At 47.3% G+C, this 21,977-nt stretch overlaps 1 protein-coding gene across 1 annotated transcript in view; it reads right to left on the reverse strand.

Moving 5' to 3' along the window:
- Nucleotides 1-19,665, reverse strand: part of KIF3C (kinesin family member 3C) — a 36,721-nt gene extending 17,056 nt beyond the window's left edge. Inside the window, exon 1 of the mRNA XM_053461304.1 lies at nucleotides 17,878-19,665. Within this exon, the coding sequence (XP_053317279.1) occupies nucleotides 17,878-19,290 (1,413 nt within the window). The 5' untranslated portion in view covers nucleotides 19,291-19,665. The remainder of the gene's footprint in view (nucleotides 1-17,877) is intronic.
- Between the last annotated feature and the right edge of the window lie 2,312 nt (nucleotides 19,666-21,977).

The raw sequence follows: 21,977 nt of genomic DNA on the forward strand, positions 1-21,977 counted from the left end.
GGCACCACCACCAGCAGCAGCAGCAGCAGAATTGGGAAAGGCGAATGAGTGGGCAATTGGCGACCCACTCACCTGTTTCACCCCAGGGCAAAGCACCCAAACACTGTCAGTCTTAGACGTTTGGCAGCAGACTTCCAGAGCTCAGACACTAGGCCCTAGCGTAAGCTGGCCACTCCGGCGGAGGTAGCAGGCGTTGCCACACCGCAGACAGAGGCAGCCAGGGGGGAGAAACTGCCCTTACCATTAGGGACATTTGATTCATGACACTAGCCAGGAAGCGAACTGGCATCGAAGAGACACTGGCACCACCACCAGCAGCAGCAGCAGCAGAATTGGGAAAGGCGAATGAGTGGGCAATTGGCGACCCACTCACCTGTTTCACCCCAGGGCAAAGCACCCAAACACTGTCAGTCTTAGACGTTTGGCAGCAGACTTCCAGAGCTCAGACACTAGGCCCTAGCGTAAGCTGGCCACTCCGGCGGAGGTAGCAGGCGTTGCCACACCGCAGACAGACGCAGCCAGGGGGGAGAAACTGCCCTTACCACTAGGGACATTTTGGGCATGACTCTAGCCAGGAAGCGAACTGGCAGAGAAGAGATGCTGGCACCACCACCAGCAGCAGCATTGAAAAGGCGAATGAGTGGGCAATTGGCGACCCACTCACCTGTTTCACCCCAGGGCAAAGCATCCAAACACTGTCAGTCTTAGACGTTTGGCAGCAGACTTCCAGAGCTCAGACACTAGGCCCTAGCGTAAGCTGGCCACTCCGGCGGAGGTAGCAGGCGTTGCCACACCGCAGACAGAGGCAGCCAGGGGGGAGAAACTGCCCTTACCATTAGGGACATTTGATTCATGACACTAGCCAGGAAGCGAACTGGCAGAGAAGAGACACTGGCACCACCAGCAGCAGCAGCAGCAGCAGAATTGGGAAAGGCGAATGAGTGGGCAATTGGCGACCCACTCACCTGTTTCACCCCAGGGCAAAGCACCCAAACACTGTCAGTCTTAGACGTTTGGCAGCAGACTTCCAGAGCTCAGACACTAGGCCCTAGCGTAAGCTGGCCACTCCGGCGGAGGTAGCAGGCGTTGCCACACCGCAGACAGAGGCAGCCAGAGGGGAGAAACTGCCCTTACCATTAGGGACATTTGATTCATGACACTAGCCAGGAAGCGAACTGGCATCGAAGAGACACTGGCACCACCAGCAGCAGCAGCAGCAGCAGAATTGGGAAAGGCGAATGAGTGGGCAATTGGCGACCCACTCACCTGTTTCACCCCAGGGCAAAGCACCCAAACACTGTCAGTCTTAGACGTTTGGCAGCAGACTTCCAGAGCTCAGACACTAGGCCCTAGCGTAAGCTGGCCACTCCGGCGGAGGTAGCAGGCGTTGCCACACCGCAGACAGAGGCAGCCAGGGGGGAGAAACTGCCCTTACCATTAGGGACATTTGATTCATGACACTAGCCAGGAAGCGAACTGGCATCGAAGAGACACTGGCACCACCAGCAGCAGCAGCAGCAGCAGAATTGGGAAAGGCGAATGAGTGGGCAATTGGCGACCCACTCACCTGTTTCACCCCAGGGCAAAGCACCCAAACACTGTCAGTCTTAGACGTTTGGCAGCAGACTTCCAGAGCTCAGACACTAGGCCCTAGCGTAAGCTGGCCACTCCGGCTGAGGTAGCAGGCGTTGCCACACCGCAGACAGACGCAGCCAGAGGGGAGAAACTGCCCTTACCACTAGGGACATTTTGGGCATGACTCTAGCCAGGAAGCGAACTGGCAGAGAAGAGATGCTGGCACCACCACCAGCAGCAGCATTGAAAAGGCGAATGAGTGGGCAATTGGCGACCCACTCACCTGTTTCACCCCAGGGCAAAGCATCCAAACACTGTCAGTCCTTGGCGTTTGGGAGCGGACTTCCAGAGCTCAGACACAAGGCCCTAGCGTAAGCTGGCCACTCCGGCGGAGGTAGCAGGCGTTGCCACACCGCAAACAGAGGCAGCCAGGGGGGAGAAACTGCCCTTACCATAAGGGACAATTAAGGCATGACACTAGCCAGGAAGCGAACTGGCAGAGAAGAGATGCTGGCACCACCAGCAGCAGCAGCAGCAGCAGCAGCAGCATTGGAAAAGGCAAATGAGTGGGCAATTGACAACCCGCTCACCTGTTTCACCCCAGGGCAAAGCATCCAAAGACTGTCAGTCCTTGGCGTTTGGGAGCGGACTTCCAGAGCTCAGACACAAGGCCCTAGCGTAAGCTGGCTACATTGGCGGAGGTAGCAGGCGTTGCCACACCGCAGCAAGTGCAACCAGGGGGGAGAAACTGCCCTTACCATAAGGGACATTTGAGGCATGACACTAGCCAGGAAGCGAACTGGCAGAGAAGAGACACTGGCACCACCACCAGCAGCAGCATTGGAAAAGGCGAATGAGTGGGCAATTGACGACCCGCTCACCTGTTTCACCCCAGGGCAAAGCATCCAAACACTGTCAGTCCTTGGCGTTTGGGAGCGGACTTCCAGAACTCAGACACAAGGCCCTAGCGTAAGCTGGCTACATTGGCGGAGGTAGCAGGCATTGCCACACCGCAGCAAGTGCAACCAGGGGGGAGAAACTGCCCTTACCATAAGGGACATTTGAGGCATGACACTAGCCAGGAAGCGAACTGGCATCGAAGAGACACTGGCACCACCACCAGCAGCAGCAGCAGCAGCAGAATTGGAAAAGGCGAATGAGTGGGCAATTGACGACCCGCTCACCTGTTTCACCCCAGGGCAAAGCATCCAAAGACTGTCAGTCCTTGGCGTTTGGGAGCGGACTTCCAGAACTCAGACACAAGGCCCTAGCGTAAGCTGGCTACACCGGCGGAGGTAGCAGGCGTTGCCACACCTCAGCAAGTGCAACCAGGGGGGAGAAACTACCCTCACCATCAGGGACATTCGAGGCATGACACTAGCCAGGAAGCGAACTGGCATTGAAGAGAGACACTGGCACCACCACCAGCAGCAGCAGAATTGGGAAAGGCGAATGAGTGGGCAATTGACGACCCGCTCACCTGTTTCACCCCAGGGCAAAGCATCCAAGCACTGTCAGTCCTTGGCGTTTGGGAGCAGACCTACAGAACTCAGACACAAGGCCCTAGCATAAGCTAGCTACACCGGCGGAGGTAGCAGGCGTTGCCACACCGCAGCAAGTGCAACCAGGGGGGAGAAACTACCCTTTCCATTAGGGACATCTGAGGCATGATTTCAGCCAGGAAGCGAACTGGCAAAAGATACTGGCACCACCACCAGCAGCAGCGTTGGAAACGGAAAAAGGTGAATGAGTGGGCAATTGACGACCCACTCACCTGTTTCACCCCAGGGCAAAGCATCCAAAGACTGTCAGTCCTAGGCGTTTGGGAGCGGACTTACAGAGCTCAGACACTAGGCCCTAGCGTAAATTGGCTACACCAGCGGAGGTAGCAGGCATTGCCACACCGCAGCAAGTGCAACCAGGGGGAGAAACTACCTTAAACATTAGAGAGAAAAAATTTAACTTTCCAAGCTAAGAGCTGGGTAACCCAATTTGGGCAGATTGAATTTAAGAAAGGCAATCTGCTCCATGAGATGAGGTGCCATGCGTGAGCGCTGTGGACTCAGTATGTTTCCAGTCATAGAAAACACGCGCTCACTTTGAACAGTGGTTGGCGGACATGATAGAAGCTGCTGCGCAACCCATGAGAGTGCAGGCCACACACTCTTCTTTTCATCCCAGTAGCTAAGAGGATCAACATTAGGAGCAGAAGGAACTTCACAGAGGTAAAGTTTGACCATTTCAGCAGCACTACTCTCCTTTCTGCTGCTAGCTCTGTCAGATGGTCCAACTATACTGCCAAGTGCCTCTTCCCAAAACGCAGCTGCTCCACTCAGCTGTGTTGTGCTGCTTGTGGCACTGCTGCTGATGCTGCTGCTAGGGGTAGCAGACCACATCATCTCTTCCTCCTCCTGCACCTCACCCTCCTCGGACAGCATTCCCATTTTACGCTGCCAGTCACGCACCTTGTTGACCAATTGCTCCCGGTAGCTACTGAGAACATTGAATTTCAAAGCTAGCTTTCCCTTAATTCTTGGATCACAAAGGCACGCTAGCATCATTTCGGGACTCTCTTCCATTCGCTTGCGAAGGTGTACTTTTAGCAGATCCTTCAGCTTCCTGACTATGGCTGCTACGTCAGGATGTAGAGTGCCACCTTGAACAGCCTCACGGTTTCCAAGGAACACATCCATCTTGCTGCCTAGATGGGAGAACACTGGGATTACCTGGGCCAGACTGGCAGTGTTTGAGCTTAAATTTTCTGTGGCATCCCTGAATGGTTTAAGGACTGCCACTAGCTGGGCGATCACTGTCCAATCCTCCCTATTCAATGGAGAGGTAATCCCTATATTGTGCTCTGAGGCAAGATTATGGATTGCCCTCTGCTGCTCCAAAATCCTCTCTAGCATGTCTAACGTGGAGTTCCACCGTGTACTGACATCCTGACGTAGGCAGTGTACGGGAAGACCTGACCTCTCTTGCTCTTCCCTCAAAAGTTGGCTAGCCTTAACACTATGGTGAAAGTGCCCAGCGATCTTTCTGCAGCGGGACAGAACTACTGCTGCCACATTAGTTCCTTCTGACATTGCTGCCTTCACTACAAGATGGATGATGTGGGCTGCACAGCGCACACCAACAATATGACCATCTCGCAGCGCTTTCACCATATTGGCACCTCCGTCAGTTACCACAAAACCAACTTCAACATTGGTGCCCGCCTCTGCTCCCACCCAAAGGCTAAACATTTTCCTAATCGCATGCAGAATATTTTGGGAAGTGTGCTTTTCATCCATCACTTCTGCATGGAGAAGGAATGATCGGTAGCCTGCTGCAGCAACTTCCTTAGACACACCGGGCTGCCACCAGTGTGCTGTCAAAGAAAGAAAGGCATGCTGGCCGCTAGGTGCACTCCACAAATCTGTAGTGAAATGAACACACTGACCAGCAGCCTTGGAAAGCTCCTCTTTCACTGCTGCAACACAGGACCGATACAGCGAGGGGACAATGTTCCTGCTGAAAGTGGAACGTGACGGAACTGTGTATTGTGGAGCCACAGCCGCCATCAATTGTTTGAAAGGCTCCCCTTCAATCATGGAGAAGGATGCCCCTCCAACAGCAATGAACTGACCAATAAGTCGCGTTACTTTATTGGCCTGCTGTTTGGGCATCGTTCTCTTGGAGTGGAATGCCCCAAATTCTTCCAGGGTGGGCTGGGCATGCAGTGCTCCAACCTGCCTTGGTCTCTGGCTGCCAGCACTAGTTGCTGTTGCTGCTGCTGCTGCTGCTATTGGCTCAGAAGAAGAAGCTGTTGGGGTTTTTCCACGGCCACCAGCTATGCTGCCTGCACTAAGTTTTACCTCTGCATCTTTCCCCAATAGCACAGCGTTGTGTTGAGTGCTGAGGTGATGCTTCATGCTAGCACTGGTAAAATGGCCAGACACTTTCCCTCTGCTTATTAGCTTCCCACAATGTTTGCACTTTCCATAGCGCCCTTCTTCAACATTTTCAAAGTGCTCCCAAATTGGGGCGCGCATAGCCTTGGAGTGTGCCTTGGGTGCTGCTCTTACTGCTCGGGGTGGATGAACAGAGGCAGAACTAGTGGTGGTGGGACTGGTGGTAACAGTACTGGCCATAGTGGGACTGCTAATTGCTTTAGATTTGCTAGGTTTTGCTGCTGCTGCTGGTGGTGGTGATGGTGATGATCGTAGCGGAGAAGGTGGAGGCTCAGGGGAAAATTGTGCACTAGTCATTTGGACACTGCTCCCTGAGGAATCTGATTCCTGACCACTCATCTCCTCTACTTCCTCTGGCTCATAGTCTAGCTCTTCATTAGCCAGATCGAATGGAATTCCTGCTAGGCTGGAGCTAAGACTGATATCGTCGTGAGACTCGTGACTAGTAGTAGTGCGAGCAGGAAGAATAGACTCTGCACTTGGCCTCTCAGTCTCAGGCTCCTCTGCTACCTCGCTAGGTGGAGTTCCACTATGTGTAGCCCTCTCTCTAACTGTCTTTACAAAAATTTTGTAAGGACTTGGTGGCTTGCTAGAGGTACTAGGAGGACATGGCGTGGCGGTACCAGTGGGAACAGTAGGCGCAGCACTAGTGGTGGTAGAGGCGGTAGAGGTGGGGGTGGTGGTGGTGGTTTTCCCTACAAAGGAATGAGATCGCTTTGGTTTGGGACCCCTCTGAGTCTTGCTGCTAATTTGGCTCTGCTTGGTACCTTGCATGCTGCTGGTGGATGGGGAAGATGCTGCTTGGGGCAAAAGGCACTTCTTTTTAGTCACTGGGCTGGTACTACTTGTGCTACCCTTTAACTTTGAACGTGCTTCTGGTGCTTTAGGCTTTCCGTAAAAAACCATAGAGCTTGTGGGCCTAGCCGCACTACTACTGCCTGCTTTTGGTGCCTTTCCTTTACTTGATGATCCTTCAAGCAATGCTTCCCCAAATGATAAGCGAGAGCTTGGCCTACTTGGCCGACTAGACTGACGCAAAGGCTGCATCTTAGAACTGGTGGTGGTGCTGGTGGTGGTGCTGGTGGTGGTGGTGGTGGTGGTAGATGGAGCTTGTCCCTCCTTAGTCCCAAAAGGAGGATCCATTTCAAATTTTGTGTTGTGTGTGTAGTGTAGTGTAGTGTAGTGTAGTGTAGTGTAGTGTTTAAAAAACTATAAAAAAAAAATAAAAAAATAAAAATAAAAAAAAGGAAAAACGAATTAAAGACAAAAAAATTAGAGGAAGTTCTCTTCAGTGCTACTGCTTAAAAAGTAAAACTATGCACTACTGCACTGTGCTGTGTGCAATCTGCCAAAATCCTAAAGTTATTTAAATTATTAACTCAAGATTAACTATTTAATAACTAGCAGTATTTTATTTTTAATTTGAATTTACACGGGCCTAAGAGCTTAGCCTACTACTATGCTAGCCTAAAGCTATATTTCCTTACTATAAGTCTACCTCTAGGCAGACGCTCTCAAACCCACTAAGCTAAAGTGAGGTTAAATCAGATTCAGTATATGATTTATTAATTAATATTAAGTTATATAATATTAATAGATTAGAACTAATTTACTTATATATTATGTATTATAGATAGAAGAATATAGATTATGAATTAGAATTTAGAATTAGAATTACTTATATTATAGATTATGAATTAGAATATTATTATTTATAATATATTATAGATTAAGATTAAAGAAGATTAGAATTATTTTAGTACTACAGCTAGTAGCTTGAAGCTTTGCTTAGTACAGCTCGTCACAGTCAATTTTTCTTGAAAAGAATTAGAAATAAAATAAAATGTCACAGCAAAACAGTTATCTTCACTGCTTGCTGCACTCACTAGCCCAACAAGTTCACTTCACTGATGGACTGAGGTGAGCAAAACACTAAGGGTACTTTTAATAAAATTGAAATAAAATGTAAAATAAATGAGAAAATCTTTGCAAAACAGTTAACGTCACTGCTTGCTGATCAAAAAAAAACACAGCACTTATGCGGCTGCACTCACTAGCCCAACAAGTTCACTTCACTGATGGACTGAGGTGAGCAAAACAAATGAAATAAAATGAAAGATTAATTAAGAAAAATTGACTTGGTCTCTTACTGTTGCTAAAACAAAGCACAAACTATAGAGCTGCAGCACCAGTACTAATAAGATTAGCTGAACTATACGCTAGTAGTAATTAATTAATATTATTACTTTTATTTATAGCTAATTTAATTAACTATTAAGATAAGAAAGAATTAGAGAATTATTGATATTACTGATTTTAGATTAGACACTAGTAGATGTTCTGAATGTCTACAGTACACTCTACACTAGTATACTATTACTAACTATAACTGACAAATATATATATTTTATAATGAATTCAATTATTAATTATATTAATTAATATTACTGATTTTAAATTAGACACTAGTAGATGAATGTCTACAGTACACTCTACACTAGTATACTATAGTATATATATATATATGACTGACAAATATATATATATATATAATATTATAATGAACTATTAAATTATAGATTCTATTAAATTGTAATTTATAAATTCTATTTAATTTATTTAAGCAGGACAGGCAATAGGCACTAGTGCCAGCCCAGGGCAAGGGCACCCCAGTGCCACTGAGGCACTGGGTGCACTGTCAACTCAACAGCACTTACACTAAAGTTGATGACAAATTAATTTTAAAAAAATTAAATTAATCAAATTATTATTATTAAATATATTAATTAAGTAGCACTGAAGTGAGGATGAAGTACACAGTGAGAAATGGCAGGCTAAGGCTTACCAGTCTCACACAGAACAGAACAATCTCTCTCTGTAACGCTCAGATGCAGCACAGCAGTGTTGCCAAAGCAGTCACAGCGAAAAATGAATGGATCTCTCAGGCAAGCTCTGGTCTTATAAAGGCGCCTTCAGAATTCAAAAAACAGCAGCACAGGCATTGGACGAGACCCTTAGCGTTACGTCACAAGAGTGAGCTGATTGGACAGACGAGGATCAGCTCACTCCTGTTTGAAATTTTGGCGGTTGCGCGGCAAAAACGAAGACGATCACGAAGAATCTTCGATTCTTCGTGATTGTGAGTCTTCGTCTTCGCCTACGGTTTGCCGGCACTGTATTCTGTTCTACGTTCCTTCGGAACGAACAAAAAAACGGCCTCTTCGTGCTCGTTTTCATGTTCGCCCGAAGACGAATGCACAAGTCTAGCATTTACCCCGCGCTGCCCCCCTTCTCACTGCCGTATTCAGCATTTACCCCGCGCTGCCCCCCTTCTCACTCCCGTATTCAGCATTTACCCCGCGCTGCCCCCCTTCTCACTCCCGTATTCAGCATTTACCCCGCGCTGCCCCCCTTCTCACTCCCGTATTCAGCATTTACCCCGCGCTGCCCCTTCTCACTCCCGTATTCAGCATTTACCCCGCGCTGCCCCCCTTCTCACTCCCGTATTCAGCATTTACCCCGCGCTGCCCCCCTTCTCACTCCCGTATTCAGCATTTACCCCACGCTCCCCCCTTCTCACTCCCGTATTATTACGCCGTGATCTGCTCCGATCATTAATAATTAAAATAATGATTTATCACCTTAAATGAAGATGGAGCAACCCCCCCCGCCCCCAGGGCAGAAAACAGCTATAAATATTTGGCGTGAAAATAAATTATTAATTACATCTTGCTGCAGCAGGACTACAACTCCCAGGATGCTCAGCCTGAGGGATTCTCGATGGTCACCCCAGCTGTAGCGTCTCCCCTGTGAATCCTGCGCATGGACTTCCTGTTTCTGTTTATTCCGGGACATTTCCTGTTTGCGATTTTGTCCTCCATTGGCGCGAGACCCCCAGCGACACGTGTCCCCCGTTTGCACCCGGCCATCATTAACGCGCCCCCCACTTGCATGAGTCCCTCATTTACACTCCCCCTGGTAAAAATTGGTTGCACGTCTCCTATTTCCACAGTTACCCCATTTTCACGTGTCTCCCGTGTATTTACCATGGAAGATACCCCCATTCTTACGTGCCACCTCCGCTCACACGTGCCCCCTGCTCATACGTGCCCCCCGCTCTCACGTGCCCCCCATTCGTACATGCCACCTCCGCTCACACGTGCTCCCTGCTCATACGTGCCCCCGCTCGCACACGTGCCTTTGCCGTTGAGGATGTACGTGTGGAAGGAATGCGGGGTCCGGTGTTTACACGGAACATAAACTGCGCTCTCTGCGGTGATTTATCCCCAACGTGCGGCTCAGGAATCTCTTCCCAGATTCCTAAACATACTCTGCACCTGCATACATCACGCGAGTAACCCTTACACTGCCAAATAGATTGTTCTGGGAGCCCCCATGTCCCCCCAGCCTCCTGCACCCTGTCCAATACCGGCACTTAAATGGCGCGGGATCGCTCACTCTCTGCTCAGCCAGCCACTTCCTATTAATATATTTTATTTGTACAGCGCTGCGGAGTATGACGGCGATATATAAATAATAATAATAATAACACATTGTACAGCGCTGCGGAGTATGACGGCGATATATAAATAATAATAATAATAACACATTGTACAGTGCTGCGGAGTATGACGGCGATATATAAATAATAATAATAACACACATTGTACAGCGCTGCGGAGTATGACGGCGATATATAAATAATAATAATAATAACACATTGTACAGCGCTGCGGAGTATGACGGCGATATATAAATAATAATAACACATTGTACAGCGCTGCGGAGTATGACGGCGATATATAAATAATAATAATAACACACATTGTACAGCGCTGCGGAGTATGACGGCGATATATAAATAATAATAACACACATTGTACAGCGCTGCGGAGTATGACGGCGATATATAAATAATAATAACATACATTGTACAGCGCTGCGGAGTATGACGGCGATATATAAATAATAATAATAACACACATTGTACAGCGCTGCGGAGTATGACGGCGATATATAAATAATAATAACACATTGTACAGCGCTGCGGAGTATGACGGCGATATATAAATAATAATAACACACATTGTACAGCGCTGCGGAGTATGACTGCGATATATAAATAATAATAATAACACATTGTACAGCGCTGCGGAGTATGACGGCGATATATAAATAATAATACACATTGTACAGCACTGCGGAGTATGACGGCGATATATAAATAATAATAATAACACACATTGTACAGCGCTGTGGAGTATGACGGCGATATATAAATAATAATAACACATTGTACAGCACTGCGGAGTATGACGGCGATATATAAATAATAATAACACACATTGTACAGCGCTGCGGAGTATGACGGCGATATATAAATAATAATAACACACATTGTACAGCGCTGCGGAGTATGACGGCGATATATAAATAATAATAACACATTGTACAGCGCTGCGGAGTATGACGGCGATATATAAATAATAATAATAACACACATTGTACAGCGCTGCGGAGTATGACGGCGATATATAAATAATAACACACATTGTACAGCGCTGCGGAGTATGACGGCGATATATAAATAATAATAATAACACACATTGTACAGCGCTGCGGAGTATGACGGCGATATATAAATAATAATAATAACACATTGTACAGCGCTGCGGAGTATGACGGCGATATATAAATAATAATAACACATTGTACAGCGCTGCGGAGTATGACGGCGATATATAAATAATAATAATAACACACATTGTACAGCGCTGCGGAGTATGACGGCGATATATAAATAATAATAACACACATTGTACAGCGCTGCGGAGTATGACGGCGATATATAAATAATAATAACACATTGTACAGCGCTGCGGAGTATGACGGCGATATATAAATAATAATAATAACACACATTGTACAGCGCTGCAGAGTATGACGGCGATATATAAATAATAATAATAACACACATTGTACAGCGCTGCGGAGTATGACAGCGATATATAAATAATAATAACACACATTGTACAGCGCTGCGGAGTATGACGGCGATATATAAATAATAATAACACACATTGTACAGCGCTGCGGAGTATGACGGCGATATATAAATAATAATAACACACATTGTACAGCGCTGCGGAGTGTGACAGCGATATATAAATAATAATAACACACATTGTACAGCGCTGCGGAGTATGACGGCGATATATAAATAATAATAACACACATTGTACAGCGCTGCGGAGTATGACGGCGATATATAAATAATAATAACACATTGTACAGCGCTGCGGAGTATGACGGCGATATATAAATAATAATAATAACACACATTGTACAGCGCTGCGGAGTATGACGGCGATATATAAATAATAATAATAACACATTGTACAGCGCTGCGGAGTATGACGGCGATATATAAATAATAATAACACACATTGTACAGCGCTGCAGAGTATGACGGCGATATATAAATAATAATAATAACACACATTGTACAGCGCTGCGGAGTATGACAGCGATATATAAATAATAATAACACACATTGTACAGCGCTGCGGAGTATGACGGCGATATATAAATAATAATAATAACACACATTGTACAGCGCTGCGGAGTATGACGGCGATATATAAATAATAACACACATTGTACAGCGCTGCGGAGTATGACGGCGATATATAAATAATAATAATAACACATTGTACAGCGCTGCGGAGTATGACGGCGATATATAAATAATAATAACACACATTGTACAGCGCTGCGGAGTATGACGGCGATATATAAATAATAACACACATTGTACAGCGCTGCGGAGTATGACGGCGATATATAAATAATAATAATAACACATTGTACAGCGCTGCGGAGTATGACGGCGATATATAAATAATAACACACATTGTACAGCGCTGCGGAGTATGACGGCGATATATAAATAATAATAATAACACATTGTACAGCGCTGCGGAGTATGACGGCGATATATAAATAATAATAACACACATTGTACAGCGCTGCGGAGTATGACGGCGATATATAAATAATAACACACATTGTACAGCGCTGCGGAGTATGACGGCGATATATAAATAATAATAACACACATTGTACAGCGCTGTGGAGTATGACGGCGATATATAAATAATAACAACACACATTGTACAGCGCTGCGGAGTATGACGGCGATATATAAATAATAATAACACACATTGTACAGCGCTGCGGAGTATGACGGCGATATATAAATAATAATAATAACACACATTGTACAGCGCTGCGGAGTATGACGGCGATATATAAATAATAATAATAACACACATTGTACAGCGCTGCGGAGTATGACGGCGATATATAAATAATAATAATAACACACATTGTACAGCGCTGCGGAGTATGACGGTGATATATAAATAATAATAACACATTGTACAGCGCTGCGGAGTATGACGGCGATATATAAATAATAATAATAACACATTGTACTGCGCTGCGGAGTATGACGGCGATATATAAATAATAATAACACACATTGTACAGCGCTGCGGAGTATGACGGCGATATATAAATAATAACACATTGTACAGCGCTGCGGAGTATGACGGCGATATATAAATAATAATAACACACATTGTACAGCGCTGCGGAGTATGACGGCGATATATAAATAATAATAACACACATTGTACAGCGCTGCGGAGTATGACAGCGATATATAAATAATAATAACACACATTGTACAGCGCTGCGGAGTATGACGGCGATATATAAATAATAATAACACACATTGTACAGCGCTGCGGAGTATGACGGCGATATATAAATAATAACACATTGTACAGCGCTGCGGAGTATGACGGCGATATATAAATAATAATAACACACATTGTACAGCGCTGCGGAGTATGACGGCGATATATAAATAATAATAACACACATTGTACAGCGCTGCGGAGTATGACAGCGATATATAAATAATAATAACACACATTGTACAGCGCTGCGGAGTATGACGGCGATATATAAATAATAATAATAACACATTGTACAGCGCTGCGGAGTATGACAGCGATATATAAATAATAATAACACACATTGTACAGCGCTGCGGAGTATGACGGCGATATATAAATAATAATAACACACATTGTACAGCGCTGCGGAGTATGACGGCGATATATAATAATAATAATAACACATTGTACAGCGCTGCGGAGTATGACGGCGATATATAAATCAATCACTAATTACCGTATAACATCTCTTGTCAGAAGAGCTCACAGTCTATAGAGATGTATGAGAGCTTGCAGTCTACAGGTGGTGAGAGGAGAGCTCTGATTGGATGGTTTGGGATCTTTACATTGAGTGGGTGGGAGGAGCCGCCGGCGGAATAACGCTATTTCTTACAAACCGCGAGTCACATCATAGAGAAGAAAAGGTAACCAACCCAGTAACCACCCAGTAACCAACCCAGTAACCAACCCAGTAACCACCCAGTAACCAACCCAGTAACCACCCAGTAACCAACCCAGTAACCAACCCAGTAACCAACCCAGTAACCTACCTAGTAACCCACCCAGTAACCAACCCAGTAACCCACCCAGTAACCACCCAGTAACCAACCCAGTAACCAACCCAGTAACCCACCCAGTAACCAACCCAGTAACTCATCCAGTAACCACCCAGTAACCCACCCAGTAACCACCCAGTAACCCACCCAGTAACCCACCCAGTAACCCACCCAGTAACCAACCCAGTAACCCACCCAGTAACCAACCCAGTAACCCACCCAGTAACCCACCCCGTAACCACCCAGTAACCAACCCAGTAACCCATCCAGTAACCAACCCAGTAACCCACCCAGTAACCACCCAGTAACCAACCCAGTAACCCACCCAGTAACCCACCCAGTAACCCACCCAGTAACCAACCCAGTAACCAACCCGGTAACCACCCAGTAACCACCCAGTAACCAACCCAGTAACCCATCCAGTAACCCACCCAGTAACCCACCCAGTAACCCACCCGGTAACCACCCAGTAACCAACCCAGTAACCCATCCAGTAACCCACCCAGTAACCCACCCGGTAACCACCCAGTAACCCACCCAGTCACCAACCCTGTAACCAACCCAGTAACCAATCCAGTAACCAACCCAGTAACCAACCCAGTAACCCACCCAGTAACCAACCCAGTAACCCACCCAGTAACCCAACCGGTAACCAACCCAGTAACCCACCCGGTAACCAACCCAGTAACCCACCCAGTAACCAACCCAGTAACCAACCCGGTAACCACCCAGTAACCACCCACTAACCACCCAGTAACCAACCCAGTAACCCATCCAGTAACCCACCCAGTAACCCACCCGGTAACCACCCAGTAACCCACCCAGTCACCAACCCTGTAACCAACCCAGTAACCAATCCAGTAACCAACCCAGTAACCAACCCAGTAACCCACCCAGTAACCAACCCAGTAACCCACCCAGTAACCCAACCGGTAACCAACCCAGTAACCCACCCGGTAACCCACCCTGTAATCTACCCAGTAATCAACCCGGTAACCACCCAGTAACCAACCCAGTAACCCACCCAGTAACCCACCCGGTAACCAACCCAGTAACCCACCCGGTAACCCACCCGGTAACCAACCCAGTAATCAACCCAGTAACCCATCCAGTAACCCACCCGGTAACCCATCCGGTAACCCACCCAGTAACCACCCAGTAACCAACCCGGTAACCACCCAGTAACCACCCAGTAACCACCCAGTAACCAACCCAGTAACCCATCCAGTAACCCACCTAGTAACCCACCCAGTAACCAACCCAGTAACCCACCCAGTAACCAACCCAGTAACCCACCCAGTAACCCACCCAGTAACCCACCCAGTAACTCATCCAGTAACCTACCTAGTAACCCACCCAGTAACCCACCCAGTAACCACCCAGTAACCACCCAGTAACCAACCCAGTAACCCATCCAGTAACCAACCCAGTAACCAACCCAGTAACCCACCCAGTAACCACCCAGTAACCAACCCAGTAACCCACCCAGTAACCAACCCAGTAACCCATCCAGTAACCAACCCAGTAACCAACCCAGTAACCCACCCAGTAACCACCCAGTAACCAACCCGGTAACCCACCCGGTAACCAACCCAGTAATCAACCCAGTAACCAATCCAGTAACCCACCCGGTAACCTACCTAGTAACCCACCCGGTAACCTACCTAGTAACCCACCCAGTAACCCACCCAGTAACCCATCCGGTAACCAACCCAGTAACCCACCCAGTAACCACCCAGTAACCAACCCGGTAACCACCCAGTAACCAACCCAGTAACCCACCCAGTAACCCACCCGGTAACCAACCCAGTAACCCACCCGGTAACCAAACCAGTAACCCAACCGGTAACCCACCCGGTAACCAACCCAGTAATCAACCCAGTAACCAATCCAGTAACCCACCCGGTAACCTACCTAGTAACCCACCCAGTAACCCATCCAGTAACCCACCCAGTAACCCATCCGGTAACCAACCCAGTAACCCACCCAGTAACCACCCAGTAACCAACCCGGTAACCACCCAGTAACCAACCCAGTAACCCACCCAGTAACCCACCCGGTAACCAACCCAGTAACCCACCCGGTAACCAACCCAGTAACCCACCCGGTAACCCACCCGGTAACCAACCCAGTAATCAACCCAGTAACCAATCCAGTAACCCACCCGGTAACCTACCTAGTAACCCACCCAGTAACCTACCTAGTAACCAACCCAGTAACCCACCCGGTAACCCACCCGGTAACCCACCCGGTAAACCCAGTAACCAACCCAGCAAGCCAAGTAACCGCCCAGTAACCAACCCAGTAAACCCAGTAACAAACCCCCAGAGCTGCCCAGAAAAGTCTTACTGGTAGACAGATAAATGATAGATTACATAGATAGATAGATAATAGATAGATAGATAATAGATAGATAGATAGATGATAGATAGATAATAGATAATAGATAGATAATAGATAGATAGATAGATAGATAATAGATAGATAGACGGATGGATAGATAGATAGATAGATAGATAGATAGATAGATAGATAGATAATAGATAGATAATAGATAGATAGATAATAGATAGATAGATAGATAGATAGATAGATAGATAGATAATAGATAGATAATAGATAGATAGATAATAGATAGATAGATAGATAGATAGATAGATAGATAGATAGATAGATAGATAGATAGATAGATAGATAGATAGATAGATAGATAGATAATAGATAGATAATAGATAGATAGATAGATAATAGATAGATAGATAATAGATAGATAGACGGATGGATAGATAGATGGATAGATAATAGATAATAGATAGATAATAGATAGATAGATAATAGATAGATAATAGATAGATAGATAGATAGATAGATAGATAGATAGATAGATAATAGATAGATAATAGATAGATGGATAGATAGTTAATAGATAGATAGATAATACATAGATAGATAGATAATAGATAGATAGATAGATAGATAATAGATAGATAATAGATAGATAATAGATAGATAGATGATAGATAGATAGATAATAGATAGATAGATAGATAGATAGATGATAGATAGATAGATAATAGATAGATAATAGATAGATAGATAGATAATAGATAGATAATAGATAGATAGATAATAGATAGATAATAGATAGATAGATATAGATAGATAGATAGATAGATAGATAATAGATAATAGATTTATAGATATAGATAGATAGATAGATAGATAATAGATTGATAGATAATAGATAGATGGATAGATAGATAGATAATAGATAGATAGATAGATATAGATAGATAGATAGATATAGATAGATAGATAATAGATAATAGATAGATAATAGATAATAGATTTATAGATATAGATAGATAGATAATAGATTGATAGATAATAGATAGATAGAGGATAGATAGATAGATAGATAGATAATAGATTGATAGATAATAGATAGATAGAGGATAGATAGATAATAGATAGATAGAGGATAGATAGATAATAAATAGATGATAGGTAGATGTAGAAAGATCTTTCGAACTCCATGTTTAACCCTTTCACTGAAATGAGTTAAGATGGAAGAACCCACAGCCGTCTTTCCGCTATAATTATTACCCAACGCGTTCGTAGGAAACAAACGAGCAATAAAGTCAATTAACCGCATTTAGAGGGCAGAAAGGCTGGAGGCTAAACATGTCTGCTGTCTCTACCAGTCCACAGAAAACAGGGGCCGTATGATATACGGGGGGACATCTGGGAGGAACCACCGGCACCTACCTTGAATTTGACGGCCAGAAGCTCTGTGGCCTTCTGCTCCTTGGACAAGTCCTCCATCATCTTCTCTTTCTCTTCGATGAGCTTCAGCTTCTCATCTGCCAGCAGACTATGGTCATCCTGAATGGCCGCCTTCTCCTGCTGAAGCTGCTCGGCCTGTTCCTTCAGGTAACATCCGACGTTTTTCTCGATCAACCCGTGGTCGTTCTCCTCCTCTGTCTCTGTGTCTACGGCACTCTCCCCGTCCACTGATTTTTTCCTGCGGCTGTTCCTTCTTCTCTTCTTGCTTAACATCCCTCGTTTCTCCAGCTGGGCCTTCAGCCTGGCGATCTCCTCTTGGAATTCCCTTAGCAGAGTGTCCTTGGGGTCCTCGTTGATCCTCGGTTTATTCTTAATGTTCTTCGCCCTGTTGGCAAACCTTAGGGTAGACAAGGTCTCCTCGAAATGGTGAGACGCTGGGCCTAAAGTGGCCACCATGATGGTTTTGGCATTACCGCCGAGAGAGTCCTGGAGCAAGCGGGTGAGCTTAGAGTCTCGGTAAGGAATGTGGGTGCTCCTGCCGTCTACCAGAGCGGAGATCACGTTACCCAAGGCTGAGAGGGACAGGTTGATTTTGGAGGCTTCCTTTGGTCTTTCACCGTTCGTTCCAGATTTGCTTTGTCTTTCGCTGCCGGCTAAGTCCACCAGGTTGAGTTTGCCCACCCGGATATGCTCCTGTCCATCGACGCCCAACTCGCTGCACTCGATCGTAATGACAAAGATGGTGTGGCTCCTGGAGCTGTGCTCGTTCATGTTGGTGCAAGCGACCGACCGAGCCTGGTTGCCCAAGTTCATCACGTGCTCGATCTCCTTCACGTTCTTGGTCACGAAGGAAGAGAGGTCTTTGATGTAAACGCCGGTCTCAGGGTTCTCCTTGAGCTCCAGCTTCTTGTTTTGATCCTTGCACAAGAGGTCTCTTATCTCCTCTTGGTAGATCTCAAGGTAAGACGCCCTCACCAAGAACTGCTGGTTCTGGGTTCGTGAGATATGGGTGAAAATATGATCGAAAGCGTTGGGGATGACCCCTCGCTTCTCCTGCTCGGCCCACATGCCTTGCATGGTGTAGGTCTTGCCTGTGCCCGTTTGCCCATATGCAAACAGGGTGCCATTGAACCCTTGTAGGACAGAGTCTATGAGGGGCCTGACCGTCTCGTCGTATAAATCCGCCTGCTTGGAGTTGGCATCATACACGGCGTCAAACGTGAACGTCTTTGGCAGTTCCCCCTGGTTGGCCCTGGGATTTCGGATGGTCACCTGCCCGAGCTTGATGTCCATAGACACTATGCTGTCGTAGCCGGCCGCGTCCTCTTTGCGGTTGGGGGGCCGGCATCGTACCACCACCTTCAGCGCCTCGCTGCTCTTGGGTTTACTGCCCATGTTGGACCCCTCCCTTCTGCCGTCCGTGGCCGATGCCTTGTTTATTCCAGGAAGACACGCGGGGCAAAAATATCTCAGACTCTCTTCTCCGTCGGCCTCATGAGGTGGGTTACGGGGCGGACGTCTCCTTTAGTGGGGATAATCCCCTTGCAGCAGGTCCATCGGGTATCCATTACACATCTTTCCGGGGGTACATGAGAATCACGAACCGGTCCCTCTGCCTCGCGGGGCAACTCGTCCTAAATCCTAATAATAACGAAGATTTCCAGAAAATGCCCCTTCACCGGCCGGCGTCGCCCTCGCCTCTGGGGGAGAATCCTCCGTCAGGTTTCCTGAGACTCGGCTGGAAACGCCTAGCCTGTTGTCAGCTGTGGATGCTCATTCATTGCGGTGGCGAGAATGACAGGGAGAAAGGCAGAGAGGCTGGGGAGGCAGGAGGGGAGGCAGGCGGGGAGGCAGGCGGGGAGGCAGGAGGGGAGGCAGGCGGGGAGGAGGCTGTTTTGCTCTGGAGAGGAGGGGGGAAGATGCCTGCACTCCCTGATTGGAGAGGAGAGCAGCAGATAACACAATAGCGCTCTCCCTTTCATCAGACCCACCCTCTGTGCGGCTGAACTCACCCCCCATGGGGTTATGTGATGCGATGTCACCCTGCGGAACAATTCTGGGGGTTGTAGTTTAACACGCAGGATACACAGGGCAGCAAAACAAAGAGTGTGGCCAGCAGAGGATGATGGGAGTGGTAGTCATTAGCAGCTGTCTATTTACGAAGAGCCATTTAGAGCGCACGCACTCACCCTGTCTCGAATCTGCTGGAAACGCTCTCGTTTATTTTAACCTGTGATATCCGTTCCTGGTGTCCTCTGGGTAATCTCTGGGATATTACCTCTGCTGGGAGGCTGCTCCATATACCCACCACATACTATGTACCTTTTTCCACCTTGCGTGGGCCTTTCACTGGCTGCTTCATGGTCTTTGGCTTCATTTAGCGCACATCCTGCTGTGTGTGATGGGAGTGATGTTTTGTGCTTACCCAAGTTTAAGGGAGAAAGTGTAGATTCTCAGGGTTTTACCCCAGTCTCGGGGTGAATGGGCAGATTCTCTGGGTTTTTACCCCAATCTCGGGGGTGATGGGCAGATTCTCTGGGTTTTTACCCCAATCTCGGGGGTGATGGGCAGATTCTCTGGGTTTTTACCCAATCTCGGGGGTGATGGGCAGATTCTCAGGGTTTTTACCCCAATCTCGGGGGTGATGGGCAGATTCTCAGGGTTTTTACCCCAATCTCGGGGGTGATGGGCAGATTCTCTGGGTTTTTACCCCAATCTCGGGGGTGATGGGCAGATTCTCTGGGTTTTTACCCAATCTCGGGGGTGATGGGCAGATTCTCTGGGTTTTTACCCCAATCTCGGGGGTGATGGGCAGATTCTCTGGGTTTTTACCCCAATCTCGGGGGTGATGGGCAGATTCTCTGGGTTTTTACAGCAGTCTCGGGGGTGAAGGGGTAGATTCTCAGTGTTTTTAGCCCAGTCTCGGGGTGAAGGGGTAGATTCTCTGATTTAATGGTATCGGAGCATCCCGATTGGTGCTCTTCTCCCTGCTATATCACAGCTGGAATTCCTGCTTGAATACAGGTGACTTCATCCAGAAGCCTGCAGCTGGCATTATCTGATCAATTTCCTGTCCCAAACATCTCCCCCCTCCCCCACTCTTACAAAGGCTTCCTGAACGAATCAGCAACTTAATAGTAGGGGAAAGATAACGTAACGTGGAGGCTCTGCAGGATTATTCCTCCCCATTTAGAGGCGCAGTGACTGATACCTGCTCTGAACAACAGTTATAAAATATATTTTCCTTCAGTAAAACCAAATAGTTAATGTTTGGCCTCTGGGGCAGATAACCCCGAATCAATCTACTGGCAGGGGGCCCACTGCCACATCTGGCCACGTTCACATGTGCAGGAGACACGCTTATTACACACGCATTCCTTGCGTGTCATCGGATTCTGGCCCGAAATCTGGGACCCCGTAGGACCCGGCAGAACCCAGTAGAACCGTGCAGGACCCGGTGGGACCCGGCAGAACCCAGTAGAACCGTGCAGCCCCCGGTGGGACCCGGCAGAACCCAGTAGAACCGTGCAACCCCCGGTGGGACCCGGCAGGACCCAGTAGAGCCGTGCAGCCCCCAGTGGGACCCGGCAGGACCCAGTAGAGCCGTGCAGGACCCGGTGGGACCCAGCAGGACCCAGCAGAACCCTGCAGGACCCGGTGGGACCCGGCAGAACCCAGTAGAGCCGTGCAGGACCCGGTGGGACCCGGCAGAACCCAGTAGAGCCATGCAGGACCCGGTGGGACCTGGCAGATGCAGACAGGGGTTTACAATACATTTCCAGAATGACAGCCGTGCATCAGAATTCTGGTGGTCAGCTGCACGTTTATTTAGAACATTAAGTGACAGGACATTAATGCGCCAAAAAGACGCGCAGAGCGCATGTTTGCTGCGTCTGGCTGTGGAAAGTCCCCTTGGAGGCGGCAGCCGCTCAGACACAGGAGGCTTCAGCGACTGCTGAACGGGGGCTTTATGTGACGAAGGTCGGATGTAGGTCACGTTTGTCGCTGAGCCGTGGAAATGGATTCAGTGACTGTGGGCGAAGCGTCACTCAAATTGCCCCTCTGAACAGAGACCAACTGTG

Source organism: Spea bombifrons, chromosome 3 (assembly GCF_027358695.1).
Source record: "Spea bombifrons isolate aSpeBom1 chromosome 3, aSpeBom1.2.pri, whole genome shotgun sequence".
Taxonomy (NCBI): Eukaryota; Metazoa; Chordata; class Amphibia; order Anura; family Pelobatidae; genus Spea; species Spea bombifrons.